This window comes from Urocitellus parryii, chromosome 6 (assembly GCF_045843805.1).
Source record: "Urocitellus parryii isolate mUroPar1 chromosome 6, mUroPar1.hap1, whole genome shotgun sequence".
NCBI lineage: Eukaryota > Metazoa > Chordata > Mammalia > Rodentia > Sciuridae > Urocitellus > Urocitellus parryii.
The window spans coordinates 115,565,970-115,586,676 of record NC_135536.1 but is presented as its reverse complement, the minus strand read 5'-3'; the positions used below and the strand labels follow the sequence as shown (position 1 = coordinate 115,586,676).

Here is a 20,707-nt window from a genome sequence, read left to right as displayed (position 1 = left end):
AATGAACATAGGAAAGTTATGTGCGTTTCATTCTACTGTCTTTCCTATTTCCATCTCCCTTCCCTTTGTCTAATCCAGTGAACTTCTTTTCTTCCCTCTCCTCCTCATTGTGTTAGAATCTGCATATCAGAAAGAACTTTTGGCCTTTGGGTTTTTGGGACTGGCTTATTATGCTTAGCATGATAGTCTCAAGTTCCCTGCATTTACCAGCAAATGCCATAATTTCAGTTTTTTTATGGCTGAGTAATATTCCATTGTGTATATATACCATCTTTTCTTTATCCATTCTTCTGTTGAAGGGCATCTAGGTTTGTTCCATAGCTTAGCTATTGTGAATTGAGCTGCTATAAACATTGATGTGGCTGCGTCACTATAGTATGCTGATTTTAAGTCCTTTGGGTATATACCGAGGAGTGGGATAACTGGCTCAAATGGTGGTTCTATTTCAAGTTTTCTGAGGAATCTCCATACTGCTTTCCATAGTGGTTGACCAATTTAGTCCCACCAGCATTGCATAAGTACCTTCCCCCCCCACATCCTCACAAACATTTGTTGCTTGTATTCTTGATAATTGCTATTCTGACTGGAGTGAGATGGAATCTTAATGTAGTTTTAATTTGCATTTCACTGGTTGCTAGAGATGTTGAACATTTTTTCATATATTTGTTGACCACTCTTATTTCTTCTTCTTTTAAGTGACTGTTCAGTTCCTTTGCCCATTTATTGACTAGGTTATTTGTTTTTTTGGTGTTAAGTATTTTGAGTTCTTTGAATATCTTGGATATTAATGCTCTTGAGGTTCAGGTGATTTTCTCCCATTCTGTAGGCTCTCTCTTGATTTTCTTGATTGCTTCCTTTGTTGTGAAGAAGCTTTTTAGTTTGATATGCCATTTATTGATTCTTTTTTAAAAATATTTTTTTAGTTGTAGATGAACACACAATATTTTTATGTGGTGCTGGGGATTGAACCTAGGGCCTTTCACGTACGAGGCAAGCACTTTACCACTCAGCTACAGTCTCAGCCCCCATTTATTGATTCTTGATTTTACTTCTTGCATTTTAGGAGTCTGGTTGAAAAAGTTGGTTCCTAAACTGACACGATGGAGAGTTGGGCCTACATTTTCTTTAGTAGGCACAGGGTCTCTTGTTTAATGCCTGGGTCCTTGATTCACTTTGAGTTGAGTTTCAATTTTATTCTGCTTACGTATGGATTTTCAGTTTTATAAGTACCATTTGTTAAAGAGGCTATCTTTTCTCTAATGTATGTTTATGGCACCTTTGTCTAGTATGAGACAACTGTATTCATGTGGATTTGTCTCTGTGTCTTCTATTCTGTTCCATTAGTCTTTGTGTCTGTTTTAGTGCCAATATCACTGTTTTTCTTACTATAGCTCCGTAGTATAATTTAAGGTCTGGTATTGTGATGCCTCTTGCTTTACTTTTCTTGTGAAGGAAGCTTATGGAAGTGATTAATTACATTAGTTGATTTCTGTATGTTGAACCAACCATGTTATTCTTCTGATCTTGACCACACTGGGAATGTAGTAGAAATGTAGTAGTTATTAAGGAACCAGTTGATATTACCTCCTCACCTTCTCTTTGTGTGTGTGTGTATCCATGTTTGTATACTCTATACTGTTATATTTCAACACATACATGATTTTTGCATCTAGGCGGTGTTCAGCAAATGGCTACTTTAGGTTTTGAAGTTACAGGGTAGGTCATTCTAATGAGATTATTAGAACAGGAAAAAAATCTGCAATAAATTGTCTTTAACTCCATGTCTTTTCTAGTTTTGTTTTTCTACATATATTGTGAATGGATTACTTTAGGGCAGTGCCCTTTTTTTTCCTTCCGGTGCTTAGGATTGGACCCCAAGCTTTGCTGCCTTATACTTAGGCAAGTACTCTACCACTGAGCTATATCTCCAGCTTGTTTTAATAATTTTTTATTGAGCTAAAACTTAGCAAAACCTATACATGGTTAAAATTTATGGGGAAGTGGGGATAGGAAGGACAGCAGAATAAAATAGACATTATTATTGCTGTATGTATATACGTGACTGTATGACCAATGTGATTCTGCAACATACACATTCAGAAAAATAAGAAATTATACCCCATCTGATTCAAATGTATGATATGTCAGGATCATTGTACTGTCATGTGTAAATAATTAAAACAAATGAAAAAATTTATAGTTTTGAGAATATATTATACTCAAGTAACCACCATTATATGAATAAATTCTAGAATATCTTAATCACCTCTTGGGCTCCTTTGTAGACATTTCCCAATTCCACCCCAATTCCCATTTATATTCTGATCTGTTACCTGTAACTATTGTTTTGCCTTTTCTAGAATTTCATATAGATTGATTATATAGTATGTACTCTTATGTCTGGTTTCTTCTGATAATGTTTAATATTTCTTAACTGGTCATTATATCATCAGTTCATGTTTATTACTAGGCATTATTCCATTGCATGGTGTGTACTTGGGTAGCCATTTAGGGAGTTTATAGTTTTTATTCTTTTGTTATGAATGCCTTAGTTTTATTTTAAATGTATATAAAAGTAACATTTTAATGAAATTTCACTTATACATTTCAAAATTTGTAATTGTTTTAATGAAGTTATTTTTTACTAGCCCCTTGTTATTTCATCTTAACTGGATTTTCAGAAATTATAAATATATTAAGATATTTTGCTGGCTCTGAAATGTGAAAACAAAATTCGAACTTTACTGAGCATTAGGTTTTTAAAATTAAGAATTATTTTACTGACAAAATCTTCTTGATCTTTCATTTATTAATTGCTTTCTTTTATTTTATCTGATCTGTGAATATTAATTGGAACATATAAAATGAATTAACTTTCAGTTATCTCTTTTATGTCTTTGAACTGACCTAAACATTGTTTAAAAAATTGTTTTTAATTGAAAGTAATGAGAATGGTTTATTTTGACAGGCTTTTGGAAATGCAAAGACTGCTCATAACAATAATTCAAGTCGTTTTGGCAAGTTTATTCAAGTTAATTACCAGGAAACAGGCACTGTACTTGGGTAAGTACTGCTTTGGGAAATTTTTAATTTTTGTTATTACTCCTTTATGAGCTACAAATTGTGACATTGGTGTATGGTAGTAAGAAAGAAAAATAACCCACAATTTTTTTTGGCGGGAAGTACAGTACTCGGTTGAATAGACTTATGTATGTTAGGCAACCATTCTATCCATGAGATAACATCTCTAGCCTTTTTAATTTTATCTTCAGACCAGGTCTCACTGACTTTGCTAGACTGGCCTTGAACTCACAGTCTTCCTGCCTCAGCTACCCAAGTGTCTGTGATGATAGGTGTGTGCAACATGCTGGCCTAAAACTTTTTCCTCTCATTTTTCTTTTCTTTTGGAAAAGTTTACAACCTCAGGTTGTAAGAATATGTAACACTCATACACTCTTAACTTATACTTATTATTAACAATTTGTTGCATTTACTTTTCTCTGTTATATATACATTTAGTTTTTGGAATGGTTTTCAAGTAAGTTGGACATAAAACTTGACTCCCTAATTATACTAAAATAATTACACGTTTGTACATGCTGATATTAGTGTTCTTAAAATCAAGAGATTGAATTTTGTTTACTAATAATTCTTATATAGTCTTAAGAACAGAGTCTTTTGTGCCAGCTTTAAAAAACTAATAGACTATTTTTTAGAGCAGTGTTAGGTCAATAGCAAGTGGAAAGTACAGAGAATCCCCTTATATTCCTTCATACTATGTTCCATAACCTCATAATCCCTAGTATAAATATCTTACATTAGTTGTGCATTTGTTCCAATTGCTGGGCCAATGTTGTTGACATATTCTAATTAATTCTTAAGTTAATAATTTGCTCTTAGGTTCACTGTGTGTATTGTACATTCCATGGTTTTTGACAAATGTATAGAAGATATGTACTCACCATTACAGGGTAAAACAGAATAGTTCCACCTCCTACCTGGTAACCTTTGGCAACTACTAACCTTTTTACTGTCTCCATGAGAAAGGGCCCAGAGTCCCCATTGCCCCTTTCAGAGCATGTTTGCAATACCTTAATTTGCTTCCCTAGGTCTTGTCTTCTAAAGGTTCTGCCATTTCCCATTGTCACAGACTGGCAATCAAGTCTTTAGCATGTGGACCTTTGAGGGACATTTAATATCCAAACTATAACAAATACCATAATAATATTGTTTCTGTACTTTACTTGACTGTTTTTTTTTTTTTTACCTTTTCTCCAAAAGTAAAATACTGGCTTTAGGACCTTTAATTATGTTAACCAATTAAGCCTTGATTTTAATTTTCTTTAGTGCTTTTGTCAGTAATAGGTATTAAATTTTATCAGAAGCCTTTTTGGTATTTATGGAGATTAATCAGGTCTTTATCCTGAGATTTATTAATATTGTCATTTCCCCCCAGTATTTAACTATGTTTCATTTTTGGGAAAGGAATTCCACTTGGTAAATACTGCCCCCCCCCCACCAAATTGGTTGTTATGTTCTATTGGCTAGGTTTTTCTTTTTTTTTTAAATTTATTTTTTTGGTACTGAGGATTGAATATAAGGGTGTTTTACCACTGAGCTACATCCCCAGTCCTTTTGTTTGCTTATATATTTATTTAATTTTTCATTTTGAGACAGGGTCTTAATAAGTTGCTAAGGTTGACCCCAAATTTGTGATTTGTGAGTTGCTGAGATTATAGGCATGTTCCACCACACCTGGATCTGTTTGTTAGTTTTCATTATGATACTTGAATCCATATTAATAAGTGCAATTTATCAGTACTTTTCTTTTTCATGCTATTTTACTTGTTTTAAAATTTTATAATTTCTGCATTTAGATAAAAAATTATCGACCCCAACTACTATGTGTTTCCCTCTACCACCTGTAGAAAACCAAAACCAAAACCAGTTTAAGAAAAGCAAAAACAAAAACAAGAGATAAGTCCTTTTTCTATGGTAAGATTGTTAGCTCATCTATTTTTCTGATTCTGAAGGCTAATTAGATACCTTTGGTACTTTTATTCATAAAAGTGGGATAAGTCAAGTCATCAGACTTTTCTTAGTATTAGATTGATAATAGGTGAAGTCATAGTGCTTTATAACTTATGAAATATTATTAAATTCTCAAAAACAGTTTTGTGATTCAGGAATAGCAGACATTTTCCCATCTTCTGAAGGAAATTCAGGCTGTTATGTGTTAATATCTTAAAGATTAACCTTTTTGTTATGTTATGATCAATAATAATCTTCTTTGTTGATAAGCCAAGAAATATGTATTAAACAGTTTTTATTCTTTCCTTATTTTATTTACTGAGCAAGGTTTATAGAATACATTTTGAGAACCAGACAATGTGATAAGTAAGGAGAATATAAAAAGATGTAAACAAGTTTTCTGTTTTTAAAGGTCTCATTGTCTGTTTGAGATGACAGATATGTATATAAGTTAATTACAGTAAATGAGATCAATGCAATGATTGAAATACGTGTCTGGAGGTTTCACATAAAAAGGTGATTTCCAGGGGCTGGGGTTGTGGCTTAGTGGTAGAGTACTTGCCTCATACATGTGAGGCGCTGCGTTTGATCCTCAGCACCACATAAAAAATAAATAAACAAAATAAAGTTATTGTGTTCATCTACAACTAAAAAATATTTAAAAAGGTGATATCCATTGAAAATTTTCCAAGAAGGACTGGGATATTACATTATTAGTTGAAATGATAATTAGTAAATGAGTGGAATCATGACAACATGGTATATTTGAGGAAGTAAGATACATGGTTATAGAACATGGTCATAGTGGTCAGTTGATGTCCAGTTTTGTGAATAAAACTCAGATGTTTGTAAATATTTTCTTGACATTGTGAAACAATGATTAAAGAATTTTATACAAAACAATCTTACACAAATTAAATAGTACATGGAACTCCTGGTAAGATTCAACAATGATTAAAATTTGTCATATTTGCTTTATCTAACCCTTTCTTCTTTTTTTAAAATATATTTTTAGTTGTAGATGGACACAATACCTTTATGTTATTTGTATATTTTTTATGTGGTGCTGAGGATCAAACTCATTGTCTCACACATGCTAGGTAAGAGCTCTAACACTAAGCCACAACCACAACACCCCTTTCTTCTTTTGCTATGCTGATTTTTTAAAAATCACAGACATAATATCAGTTTACCTCTATGTGCTTCATTATGTTGAGCAAGTGAAAGTAAAAGAGTAACATAACTAGATCTTATGTTGTAGATGAATAACACTTGTACCAGTATCACCTGTGGATTGAGGGAAGAAAAAAGATATTACTCCATGAAGTAGTTTGTTGGTTTAGTTGGAAGAGAGAGCTTTTGCAGTTAAAGCAGACCTGGGTTTATGTCATAGTTGTACAGTTTACTAGTATATGGTCTTAATATCTTTGAGCATCAATTTCTACATTTGTAAAATAAGGGATGTAATATTTGCTATGAAGGATGGTTGTGAGAGTTTTACATACTAGTTCATATTAATACCTTTTCTTAATTTTTAGACAGATTAATAAGAGTCTGTTGCAGTAGACTGTTGCATAGTAGTTATTATAATTACTTTGAAAAGAGTGATAATTTAATTGGTGGTGGTAGTAGTAGTAGGCTTGAAAAGAAGCCATATTTGAGCTCCATATTAATAAAGGAATGATATTCACTAAAATGAGAATGGAAATAGATTAAGGAATTACAAGTGGAAGGAAGAATGTTGAGCAGTGTAGTGGGGAGTGAATGATATGCCTGAGAAAATAACCTGTATTTATAACTAAGTAGAGAGAATGTGATGGGGAGGAATTTCGTTAAACACAGCTCACAAGTCAAATTTAACCCAAAGTAATTTGGATAGAATAGTGTAAAATTTAAAAATCTAAAAATTTTAGAAACCCTTTTCTAGAGAATTATAGAAACCCTTTTCTAGAAAATTAAAATGTTAGGCAGTTGCTCCTGTTTGGATGAGAGGTATTGAACTTGAAGGTACAGCCTGGGCAAAGAATAAAATATGAGAAATAAAATTGATGGTTCAGTTCCTCATTTTTTTTCCCCCAGGTTAAAGTCCGTTCTATAGCTTGTAGTATGTTAACTCTTTTTGATGTAATCTTTCTACCCATCTCATTTTCTTGGCTGTATTAAGACTCATTAGTTTGTGGACTTAACATTGGATAATACAGCATCCTTAACAATTATAATGGTAAATGTACTAAGATGATCTGGAGCATATTCTTTGTACTTTTGTATCATTATAAAAAATATGTATCTGCTTCTTATTTATTACTTTTATTAATTTACTTTTCTTCTAGTGCCTATGTTGAAAAATATCTACTGGAGAAGTCCAGGCTTGTTTATCAAGAGCATAATGAACGGTATGTATTTTTATTTGTATAATTTTATCAAGTTAGCATTAATAGTGTACAGATTGACTTTTAGTTACTTTGTATATTAAGACCTTGAATTCAGGGCTAGGGATATAGCTCAGTTGGTAGAGTGCTTGCCTTGCATGCACAAGACCTTGGTTCGCACCCCAGCACCACAAAAAAAAAAAAAGAAGACCCTTGAATTCACTTAACACCATGTGTAGTTTTACATGTAGTTGTTATTTTTTTCGTGAACAGAATTCTGTGGATTTTCAGAGGTTGTTAGGTGATTTGTTTTTAAATATATTTTAATTGTAGAGGGACACAATACCTTTAATTTATTTATTTATTTTTATGTGGTTCTGAGGATTGAACCCAAGTGTCTCACATGTGCTAGGCAAGCACTTTACCATTGAGCTATAATTCCAGTCCCTATTAGGTCATTTTATTGGTATGTAGAATTATTGCTTTTTCTAAATTTTTGGCAAACCATCAGAATAGGAAAACCATTTCTTAGGTGATAAAACCTTTTCTTTGTTTCTAATTGTTGTTTTTCTAATTTGAAAAAAGATTCTCAATAGAGCACTTAATTCAGTTACAATATTTGAGGAATATGGGACTTTAGACATGATGTATGTGTTATCATTCATATGAAGAAACCAAGTATGAAAGAGAGAAATGCTTTGCTTCATGATATAGTGAGACAAAGTAAAGTTAAGATCTAAAGTTTGAAGTTAAAATAGACACACATTAAAAATCTTTGACTCAGGCATCTCACTTTACTCTTAGGCATTTATTCCCATTTTATACATGGAAAACTATTCTAGAGTTGTTTAGAGGATTAATTGAAATTTGAAAAATGCTTATTGAGTGGTCCTCATATAATAAAAGTTCAGTAATTAATGGTAACATTGTCTTAATGAATTACAGGCAGGATTAGGATAAGAAGTTTGGCTTTTCAGTTATTTTGTATCTATTTTGTGGCTAGCAGAAATAGAGGATATTGGAATTAGAGGTGTTTCAAAACAAAGGGAGAGGACTGGAAGAATAGCTTAGTGGTAAGAGCATATGCTTAGCATATACCAGGCCCTAGCACCAAGCAGTGGAAAAAAAGAGGAAGTTTTAGGAAGAGAGTAGCTTCATAAAGGCTTATGGGACTTAGCAGGTGCTGCTATTAGGAGGTTATTAGTAAATTTTTCTGATTAGTTCCATGAGGGTAAGTAATACCTTTTGTTCATTCTGTCATGCTCAGTTAACACATTGTCTAGCATATAGTAGACACTGAAATATCTGTTGAATGAATAAAATAATGATCCCTAAGGCCCCTTCCAGCTAAAAACAGTATAAAGTGAGAGGCATTTATTTATGGACTAAACATTATCTAAGTGTTGTTCACTATGATCAAATCAAACAAATGGCTGCATTCCAAGTTTAGTTAGAACTTGGTTGATATCAATTAATTAGTACTCCCCTGTATTAAGGATTGAACCCAAGGTATGAGCACATCCCCAGACCATCCCCCCCCTTTTTTTTTTAAACTGGGGAGCTTAATCATTGAGCTATATCTCATCCTTTTTGAGAAAGGTTGTTGAGGCTGGCCTCAAACTGTGATCCTCCTTCCTCTGCCTCCCAAGTTGCTCAGATTATAGGAATATACATTTTAGTGGAATGGTGGGGATATCAGCCTGCTTTCCTAGTTTTAGAAATGAATGGGAGGTAAAGATCCAGATTTACAAACCGATTCTCTGACACCTTGATGGATTTGATTTGCAGTTACATGCACATACAAGCCTTTTGATATGTTGTTATATTTGGCTTGCTATTATTTTGCTGTGGATTTTTCTGTTTATTGCTCTAAGTTTTTTTTTTTGTGATGTCTTTTTCTATTTTGATATTAGGGTAGTAGTACACTGGTTCATAGAATAAAATGGAAACTGTACCCTTTTATAATATTTTGGAAAGGCTTGTGAAGAATTGGGTTCTTTAAATGTTTGGTAGAATTCACCAACAAAGTCATCTGGTTCTGGGCTTTCATTTATGTAAAGTTTTGATTTGTAATTCAAACAATTTGGTTGTTATGGATATATTCAGACTATTTCTTCTTTAGTCAGATTTAGTAGTTTGCATCTTTCTAGAAATTTGTCCATTTTATCTAGGTTATCAACTTGTTAAACAAATTTTGTTTATAGTATCTCTTACAATCATTTGTTTCTAAATTTGAATCTCTACCTGCCAGCCTTATCTTTCTTCCTGTTTCTCTTGCTCTCATATAATTTTAAAGTTTTTTATTTTATGGATCTTTGCAAGAAACCTATTTTTTTTGTCTCATTGATGTCCTCTATTTTCCTGTTTTATTTATTTGTGCTCTGATGCTTATTATTTTATCTCTTTTGCTTGCATTTGGTTTAGAATGTTGCTTTTTTCCTAGTTTCTTAAGGTAGATAGTTAGGTTATAGATTTGAGTTTTTTCTTTTTTTTATTATTTTTTTTTAGTTGGAGTTGGACATAATACCTTTATTTTTATTTGTTTTTATCTTTATGTGGTGCTGAGGATCGAACCCAACACCTTGCAAGTGCTAGGCGAGTGCTCTACCTCTGAGACACAGTCTCAGCCCCATATTTTTCTTTTAATACAGGTTTACAGGTATAAATCACAGTTTTAGTCAGCTTTTTCACTCCTTTGACTAAAAGATCCAACCAGAACAACTGTAGAGAAGCAGAAATTTATTTGGGGGCTTAGGGTTTCAGAGGACTTAGTCCATAGGCAGCTGGCTCAAGGAGAGGTTAAACATCATGGCAGAAGAGTGTGGCAGAGGGAAGCAGCTCACATGATGATCAGGAGAGAGAGAGGGATAGAAACTCCCCTCCCCAGATACAAAATACTTAACTCAAAGGCACACTCCTAGAGACCCACCTCCTCCAGTCACACCCTACACACCTACAGTTACCACTCAGTTAATTTCATTAGGGGATTATTTCATGGATTGGGTTAAGACTCTCATAACCCAATCATTTCTCTTCTAAACCTCTTTCATCGCCTCACACATGAGCTTTTAGGGGACACCTCACATACAAACCATTAACACATTGCTTCAGCTATTTCCCCTGTTTTGGCATGTAGTTGGCTCTCTGTATCCATGTGTTCTACATCTATGGATTAATCAATCTCAGTTTGAAAATATTTGGGAAAAATTTGCATCTGTACTGAAAATGTGCAGTTTTTTTCATTATTTAAATATTATAGTAATGCAACTATTTTTCTTACATTGTATTAGGTATTATGCTGAGGGATGATTTAAAGCATATTGGAAGATGTACATGTTTTATATGCAAATTGTATGCTATTTTATTATATAATGGACTTGAACATCTTCAGATTTTGGTATCTGGAGGTGAAGGGGTGTCTTAGAACTAATCCTTGATAGATACTAAGGGGTGTTAATATTTTTGTGGATCTGAAAGTATTTCCTTTGTGATTTCTTCTTGAATCCATTGGTTATTTATGAGAGTGTTATTTCATTTCCACATATTTGTGAATTTTAGAGATTTCTGCTTTTGATTTCTAATTTTATTGTGAAGTGGTTGAAATGGGTGTTGTATGATTTCAGTTTCCTTAATTGAGACTTATTTTATGGTCTGACATATGGTTTATCCTGGAGAATGTTTCATGTGAACTCAAGAAAATGTATATCCTTCTGTTGGAAAGTGTTCTATAGATGATTGTTAGGTAGTATTTTTCAGTCTTTTTTCCTATTGATCTTTTGTCTGGTTATTCATCCATTATTGAAATTGGAGTATTAAAGCCTCTCATCATTGTTGAGTTGTCTATTTCTTCCTTTGGTTCTTTCCACTTTTTGCCTTACATATTTTTGGGCTCAGCTTAAGATGCATTTATATTTAGAATTATTGTATCTTGATGGATTTGTCTTACGTGTCTAGGAACAAATTTTGTTTAAAAGTCTTATTTCATCCAATATTAATGTAGATACTCCAGCTTTCTTTTGGTTACTATTTGCATGTTATATATAGGAAGTTTGGAAATTTATATTTTTTATGTATTTTCAACTTATTTGTCTTTGAATCTCAAGAGTGTATCCTATAGGTAGCATGTAGTTTGATTTAAGTTTTGTTTTTAATCCTTTGCCAGTTATCTGCTTTTGGATAGAATGTATAGTCCACTTCTATTTCATGTAATTACTGTTACAGTAGGATATTCTTATGCTCTTTGTTTTCTGTATGTGTTATGATATTTTTCTTCATCTATTTTCCTAGTACTGGTATTGTGTTAAGTAAATATTTTTTATGGTACCATTTTATTTCTGTTGGTATTTATTTTATTATTTTCAGTAAATTTTTAGTGGTTTCCCTGGGGATTATAGTTAATATCTGAATTTGTAACAGTTGTGTTTGGATTAATAACAACTAAATTTTGATAGTGTACAAAAAATTGTATTTCTGTTAATCTGTTCTTTCCCATTTTGTGCTGTTATTTTCATGCAGATTACATATTTACAATGGTACATTCATTAACACAGATTTCATAATTATTGCTCAGTGCGGTTTAAGTTTATTAGAAAAGCATTACAAACAAAAATATATGCTTTCTTTTAAATTTACCTATGTAGTTACTTTTACCAGTGTTTTTATTATTTCTTTATGTTTAGTTAAATCTTCCTTAATACCCTTTTAAGGGGCTGGAGTTGTGGCTCAGCTTAGAGTGTTCGCCTACCATGTGTGAGGCCCTGGGTTCAATCCTCAGAACCACATATACAATAAATAGATAGATAGATAGATAGATAGATAGATAGATAGATAGATAGATACATACATACATAAATATCCAACTACAACTAAAAAATAAATATTTAAGAAAATACCCTTTTAATTCAGCCAGAAAAACTCCCCTTAATATTTTTTGCAGGGCCCAACAGCTAACTATGGAATCTTAGTTTTTGTATATTTGAGAACGTTTTAATTTCTCTATGATATTTAAAAGATAATTTCCTGAATACATAATTGGTGGTTGACAGGTTTTTTTTCCCCTTAAAGCACTTTGACTGTGTTATCCCTTTGCCATAGTTCCTTATGACAAACTAGCTGTCAATCTTATTTTAGAATATTTTGATGAGCTATAATGCTTTGGTGCTTCCAAATTTTTTTGACTTTATCTTTCAACAGTTTTGGTTTGCATAGGTGTGAAATTTTTTGAGTTTATCCTCCCTGGAATTTGTTGAGTTTCTTGGATGTTGAATTATCTTTTTGCAACTGTGACAAATATACCTGGAAAGAACAACTTAGAGGAAGAAAAATAATATTTAGCTCATGATTTCAACGGTTTCAGTTCATGGTTGGCTGGCTCCATTGCTTTGGACCTGAGGAGAGACCCAGTATCAGTGTCAGAAGGGTGTGGTGGAGGAAAGCTGGCATGAACAGAGAAGAGGGAGAGAAAGAAAGGAAGACAGGCACAGCGTGCACAGACATGTGCGCGATGGTGCAAGATAAGAAATTCCCTTCTAGAGCACACTCTCAGTGACCTACTTCGTTTAATTTTGCTCCAGCACCTTTGTTTCCACCACTTTCATTCAGCTATTAATGGAATAAACCACTTGTGAAGTTAGAGCCCTCTTGATCCAATCACTTCCCAACAGCTTCACCTGTAAATATTGCTACATTGGGAATCAAGCCTTCAACACATAAGTCTTGGGGGTTACATTCAAGTTCCAAACCCTAAGAGATGTGCAGATTGTTTTCCATCACAAGGGGTAGTTTTTGCCAATTATTTTTCAAATATTGTTTCTACACCCTTTCTTTTCTTACATTGGGCTTTTCGTTATATATATATTATATCATATATAATATATATATTATTTTTTTAATGATGAACTATGTGAGACTGTTCATTTTTCTTCATTTTTGTTCTTCTTCACCAGACTAGTCTGATTGACCTTTCTTCCTTCAAGTTCAGTGATTCTTTCAAGTTCACCAATTATTTATTCTGCCTATTCATATCTATTATTGAACTCAGCAAACATTTTATAAAAATTTTAATTTCAATTATATCTTTCAATTCCAAAATTTCTTTTTGATTATTTTTTTAAATAGTCTTTTTGTTGAGATATTTTTGTTATACTTTATTTCACTAAATAGGATTTTCTTTAGTCTTTGGTTATATTTAAAATAGTTGTTTAACAGCATACTCTAGTGATAGAGCCACATCAGTGTTAATAGCAGTGCACCTCAAAATAGCCAAGTTATGAAACCAGTTCAGTGGCCATCAGTAAGGTGGCTGAGTAAAAGAAATAAAGAAAGAAAGAAAGAAAATGAACTTATAGCATTTGGTGATAAATGGATGGAACTGGATAACATGGTAAGTGAAATAAGCCAGTCTCAGAAAATCAAGGGTTGAATATTCTCTCTTATATGCTGAAGGTGGAGTATGGGGAAGAAGAAGTGTGTTGGGGGGGTTGGCTATCAGATCAATAGAGAGGGAAGATCAGAGGAGTAGAAAGAAATTTAAGGGGAAGAAGGAGGGACAGGAAAGGGGAGGAAATGCACAAGGAATTTGACAAAATTATGCAGTGTACATGTATAAATATATCACCGTGAATTTCATTTTTATATATATCTCTAAAGCATTAATTAAAAACATATAAGTGATTGCGAGGTAGACTCGTAGAGGAGAAGAAGCAGAATAGAGGAGGCGGGCAGGGTGGGTACTAGAGGCTGAAATGGAATAAATTAAATTCCATGCATGTTTTACTGTGTAAAAATGAACCTAATATTATTTACAACTATAATGGACCAATAAAAGGAAAAAAAGGACTGGGGGATATAGCTCACTTGGTAGAGTGTTTGCTTTGCATGTACAAGGCCCTGGGTTCAATCCCCAGCACCACACACACACATAAAAAAGGAAAAAAATAGCTGATTAAAATCTTGTGATAAGTGTAATGTCTGGGATTTCTTAGAGACAATTACTAATGATTTTTTTCCTCCTTTTTCTACTTTGCTATATTTTCTTATTCCTTTGCGTGTGTCATAATTTTTTATTGAAAATTGGACATTTTAAATCATATAATGTAGCAACCCTGGAGATGGATTTTTCCTCTCTCAGGTTTTGTAATTGTTTTTATTTCTGTTTGATTATTTCATGACTTTTCTGAACCAACTTTATAAAATCTGTATTCTTTTTTGAGTGTGATCATTGAGTGCTTATTTCACTTAGTTGTCAGGTAATGATTGGACAGAGATTTCTTTAAATGTTTGGAAATAAATAAGTCTTCTACTCTTCGCCACAAGGCTCTCCTGTATCTGATGAAGGTTGTGCCTTCAATACTCAGCTGCTAGGCATATTTTAAATCCACCTTAGTTAGTCTTTATTTCTTGCTTGTCCAGACCTTCAAGGTTAGATAGAGTTGAGAGTTTGTACCTCAACTGGTCTTTGTACATACAATCCTAGTCTAGTACACAGCTTATGCATGTGTTTGGTCTCTTTGATTGCCAGAAATATATTGGAACTTTTGACCTTAAGTTTTTTTTTTTTTTTTTGGTTAACCTCTTATTTACCCCAACTGTGTGAATTCCATCAGGTCATATAAAAAGAGACTTGAATATGGCTTCTTTGAGGGAAAACCAGACAGTTAGAATATTGGTATTTAGGGAATGAGTTCTTGAATAAGCTTCAACCCTGTGACATCCCTTCTGGTGGTTGCCAGTCTTCTGGTGGCCACCATGATTGCAGGCTGTTGGTTTTCAAGACTACTGATGAATTGGTGAAATTGCAATTTTGGGGGACTGGGAGTACCGAGGATTGACTCAGAGGCACTCAACCACTGAGCCACATCCTCAGCCTTATTTTGTATTTTATTTAAAGACAGGGTCTCATTGAGTTGCTTGGTGCCTTGCTTTTGCTTTGAACTTGCAGTTCTCCTGCCTCAGCCTCATGGAGCAGCTGGGATTACAGGCATATGCCACCATGAGTGGTGATCATTGCAATTTTTAAAAAATTTACAAAGTTATGAAGAAGTTAATTCTGACAAATTTGCAAGTTTTCTCATTTGTTATAAGAACGACATTTTGCTACCTTTGTTCCTCTCCTTTACATTCTGAACCTAAAACATCATTCTCTTTTGTAGGAAAACTTAAATATTAAATCCATTACATTTGTATTAAAAATTAAGCCCTTCTAATTCATTTTACTAAATAATGTTTCCTCATTTTTTCCTGTTAAATGATTACTGTAAATCCCATGTTCATTTTATAAGGCTTTACTTTTCTTTGTTTCCAATAGGAACTATCATGTATTCTATTACCTTCTGGCAGGAGCAAGTGAAGAAGAAAGGTTAGCATTTCATCTTAAACAGCCAGAGGAATATCATTATCTCAATCAGGTGAGATATTCAAGAAAAGCATTTTGAAATGTAGGGCATGATTAAATTTTCATCCTTGAAGAAAGCTTTTATTTCCTAGTCCTTTCTTTCCGAAACCTGGTAATGGATATTAACTAGCATTTTCATACATACAATTTAAAAATTTATATGATGCAATTTTCAAATATACAAATTATCAGCACCCTTGTGTGTTAAAAATTAGTTATATGTACTCTTTCTGTGTTTTGTGATGGAATATAATAAGTTGCTTATTGGTACTTCCATATGAGAAATGTGATTTTGCCAAAGTAATTTACTTTTTACAGAGTAATGATTGTCCTTTATAAAGGGATTACCTGAAACCTGATTTGCATGTTTTACAGTCTTAATGCAACTACCTCTTTGCAGGTTGTTATGACACTGACTTAAGAGTTTGACTTTACAATTTAATGATTTTTTTTTTTTTAAAAAAACATTTAGTGTGAAATTCCTCTAACTGTGTGTGGTGACACATACCTGCAGCCTCAGACAGGAGGATTTCAAGTTCAAGCCCAGCTTGGGCAAAATAGTGAGACCTTGTCTCATTTATAGAATGAGACTAAAAAGGAAAAAAATTTGAAAGGCAAATGAATTGAAGAATTTAAATGTTTCTTTAAAATTCAATATTTACCCCTAAGCTTCCAAAATAAGGAGTGATTCTCATAATTTTCATAACATTGATTTCTCTAATTTTATTTCTCATATTAACAAAAATTCTAAAACCAGTATTAATGGAATTGCTATAACGGGACCATTTAATAGATTGTCTCTCCTTATTTTTTGTTTGATGCAAAATATAATGTCTATGGAAAAAATTTCTTTATGGCAATTAAAAAATACATATGTAGATTTTTAAAAATTAATTAATTCTTTAATGATGACTCAAAGATTATAGGTTGTATATAATGTTATGAAAGTAACATCTTAGATTTTTCCTAAGAGTGTACTGTATAACTCATATTTCTTAATCTTGAAATTACATGTTAATATAATTTTCCTTAGCTTTATATTAATATATCAAGAATTTCAAAGTTATTCAAAATACCATTTATATATGATATAATAATAGACATTTTTATCAGGCAGAATTAAGAAAATTTAAAAAAATTGCCAATTCTGTTTCTGGGTTTTTTTCCTTCTCTGTTTAAATTACTTGCTTGGTATTTGGGTGATTAAATATTTTCTTCTTTGCAAGGTAGTAATCATCCATAAATGAGTTGATAGTTGTTAGTAGCAGGAAATCCAGACTTCTGTTTCCTTCTAATATCAGTATTAGGATGTGGGAATCATCAGTTGATGAATATCAGAGTCAGTGGACAGTAGCATATATGGGTTCGACAGAATAATATATGATCTCCAATGATCTGAATGCTTTTTTCTTATTTTATATTGCTGTACAAAGTAACTTCTATTTAGATAGCAGTAGTGCTACCTGCATATAACATCTAAGAGATTGTTAGAGAAGTGTACCATTACTTAATAACTTTTGCCTAACTAATCTGCTTTACTTTCAGATAACAAAGAAACCCCTCAGACAGAGCTGGGATGATTATTGCTATGACTATGAGCCGGTCAGTACAAGTACCTAAATATTATGTGTTCCTGTTAAAAGGCCCTCATGTTGCTTATTTATATACATCTTGAAAACAGTGTAGGAAAGAAGATCAGTCAGTATTTGATTTCTCTGAATGATTGATTTATATGTATATGGTTTGATTAAAAACCAGTTTACAATTTTGGATATTTTTAAAATTTGCTAATGTTTAATCTACATTTAGTATTTATTTTGATAATGAACTGCAGCATTGTTATGTATGGATCTGTATGAATTATGTTATTTTCTCTGAGATTTTTAAAAATTACTATTTAGCTGTTTTATTACATCACATATTATGAGTAGTGATTATTTATTTAAAAAAATTACGTTATTCCTGTTTCCTGTGCCAACAATCTTTTCACAAAACGAATGCATGTATATTTTTCTTCTTTTTAAAAATTGCATAACAGGCTACTTGGGTTAATAAAATGTTTAAAAAATTAAGTATTGAAATTCCTATAAGATTTTTAGGGTTTAAATTGAATTATTTAAGGGCTGGGGATGTGGCTCAAGCAGTAGTGCTCTCGCCTATCATGCATGCAGCCCGGGTTCGATCCTCAGCACCACATACAAACAAAGATGTTGTGTCTGCCAAAAACTAAAAAAAAATATTAAAAAATTCTCTCTATCTCTTAAAAAAAAAAGAAAAAATTGAGTTATTTAAGGACATATAAAATGTAATAAAAATGGGTAAATTGAGCTTTACTTGTTATATTTTATAAAGACAAGTTTCTAGCCGTAAAAAGAACACAGAAAACCTTGTTGAATCAGTTTTTAATTAGATCAGATGTAAAGGCTAAAAACACAGATACATCTACTATGTTTATTAATAACTAATAAATTAATTTATTAAATTTATTCCTGGAAGCATAAGCATGTCTTAGTCCTTGCTTTAAAAATCCACAGCTTTAATTCTCACTGCTTGTGATTATAAATTCCACTAATTGCAAAAGTAGTCTGTTTTCTGGGGCTGGGGTTGTGGCTTATCAGTAGAGTGTTTGCCTAGCATGCGCAAGGCCCTGGGTTTGATCCTTAGCACCACATAAGAATAAATAAATAAACTACAACTAAAAAATAAATACTAAAAAAAGTAGTCTATTTTCACTTTAGAATGACCAGTCTGTGTAGATATTAATTTTTCTCTTAGGTAAAGTTTAATTACATTACCATTTCACAATCAAGAAAAGTTTGGTTTTAGATATAACATTTTGAGAAATAAATTCTATACATTTAAATTTATAAAATTCTGATGAATTTTAATAAGACAAATTTTAAGTTGTTTTGCCATTGTTACGATGCTCCTCCTTTCCATCTTTCCCTTATTACATCAAGTGAATTGGTTATCTTTGGAATGTAGGCAGGACAGGAACTGATCTACATTTTTTCAGAGATGGTGTAAGTAATGTTTAAGAATTTGGGCTCTGAAGTAAAGTACCTCCATTTAACTAGTTTGAGATCGTCAGAAAGGTTGCTTAATTCTTTCATTCTCATCTTAAGGGGAAATATTAATTTGAACAATGCATACGAAAAGCTTGATAGAATTCTGAACACTAAGTGCAGAAAAACTGGTTGTTACTGTTTGCTGCCGTCACTGAAATTGTTATCCATCTTTTCTCTTGAGAAGATTTTTATGACCTTAATCTCCTAATCTTTTAATATTGCTTTCATCAATATTCTCCTGCTGTTTTAGTTTGAACTTTGATTATGTTCTGATTCTTGTTCTTACAAGTTGGTTAATAAATCAGTCAGTCATTCTGAATATCCTGTAGTTTTAGCCTGTTGGCTCTTAACTCTGGTACATTTGGGAACAAGCTAAACTTTCTTTTCCTATGAGTTCCTAGAATTTATGTAACTAGCATTATATCCTAAGAGGATTGTTGAAGGACCGTTCTACCATTTGTGCATGATGTACTCTGCATGATGTATATATTTTGTAATGATATATGAGGGCTCCCAAGGGAACCCTCATGAGAAAATTTATTTTTTATCAGGTAACTGTTGTGAGCTATTGAATGGTGATTTAATTCCTTTTAAGGTTACCCCTATTAAGTAAGTGGCTTCAGGGTTGCAGGGAAGAGAACACAGGATTTGGAAGTGGTTTATAAGATTTTGACTTTGGGCAAGTTTTTAAAATTCTAAATGTTTTCTTGTCTATAAATGTATATTAATTACCTCTGTGTTTTGAGGATTTAGTGCAATTATACATATCAAGTAGATATTTAGTAAGTACAGATTTTCCATATTCAAATGGTATAATCTACTTAAACGGAAGTTATTTTTATTGCTGTTAACATGTCTTAACCTTTGTTTTCTCAGTTGTAAAATGTGGGAAATAAATACTGATATCATTTTGTTTGATGTCTACTATCATTCTTTAAAGCTGGTCTATCAATATAACTGGTCATTAGTGTAAATGGTCAGTTTCACCTGATTGTTTTATCTATCTGAACTAAGCCTGGAATTTTAGGGTTGAAATACGAGGTAGGATTTTAAGATTAAATGATTATGTATTTACTTCAGTAATTCCTCTTGGGGTTGACTTGATGCTTGAGATCTGCAATGAATAAGACAGATTCATTGAGTTCTTTATGGATCATTACCTAGGAAAATAGGCATTTATAAGCACAAATGTAAGAGGTGTTTGACTCTGTAAGTACAAAGTAATGTGAGAACATGTAGTAAAAAGGTTTTAAAGATTTAGATTACATCTACACTGTGTTACTGTTTGTTTTGGGAACTGAAATGTAAAGGTTAAATAAAATAATGTTTTTACTGCTACTCCATAACTTTTTTACTGACTCATATGTACTTTTTGAGAATTTCATAAAAACCTTTACGTGTATTTCTTTCTTTCTTTGCTTGATTGTCATGTTATTTTTATTCTTTCCTTAGAAACTGTGAAATAATAGAAATATAGCTAATAACATAATACATAATATAAAATGCTTCATATTATGTAAATCTATGATCTTATTCTCAGTTACATTACCGCCTGTTCTAAGATTTATTTTTGTATCACCAGGATTTAGTTCAGTGCCTTGAATATGATGGATACTTGTTAAATTTTATTTGTCGAATAAATAACATTTGCTCTTAGACTTGAGCTCTCTTAAATAATATGAGTCTCTTAATTCTTCAGAATTACTTAAAATCAAACTTGGTATTAACATACCTTGTAAGTACCTATAACACTCTATTTTAAGTAATTTTTGAGATTTTTGTCTTGATAATTGTGAAAGGGGGAGAAAAGGTAACTTACTGGTATTTTCGTAGGTATGTGTTTACTT

General features: G+C 32.2%; 1 protein-coding gene across 1 annotated transcript in view; it reads left to right on the top strand.

The window, feature by feature from the left end:
• The window catches only part of Myo9a (myosin IXA), a 254,323-nt gene that overhangs the window by 59,858 nt on the left and 173,758 nt on the right, over window positions 1–20,707 (top strand). Inside the window, exons 3-6 of the mRNA XM_026387807.2 lie at window positions 2,969–3,063; window positions 7,362–7,424; window positions 15,706–15,805; window positions 17,338–17,394. Coding sequence (XP_026243592.2) covers window positions 2,969–3,063; window positions 7,362–7,424; window positions 15,706–15,805; window positions 17,338–17,394 — 315 coding nt within the window. The remainder of the gene's footprint in view (window positions 1–2,968; window positions 3,064–7,361; window positions 7,425–15,705; window positions 15,806–17,337; window positions 17,395–20,707) is intronic.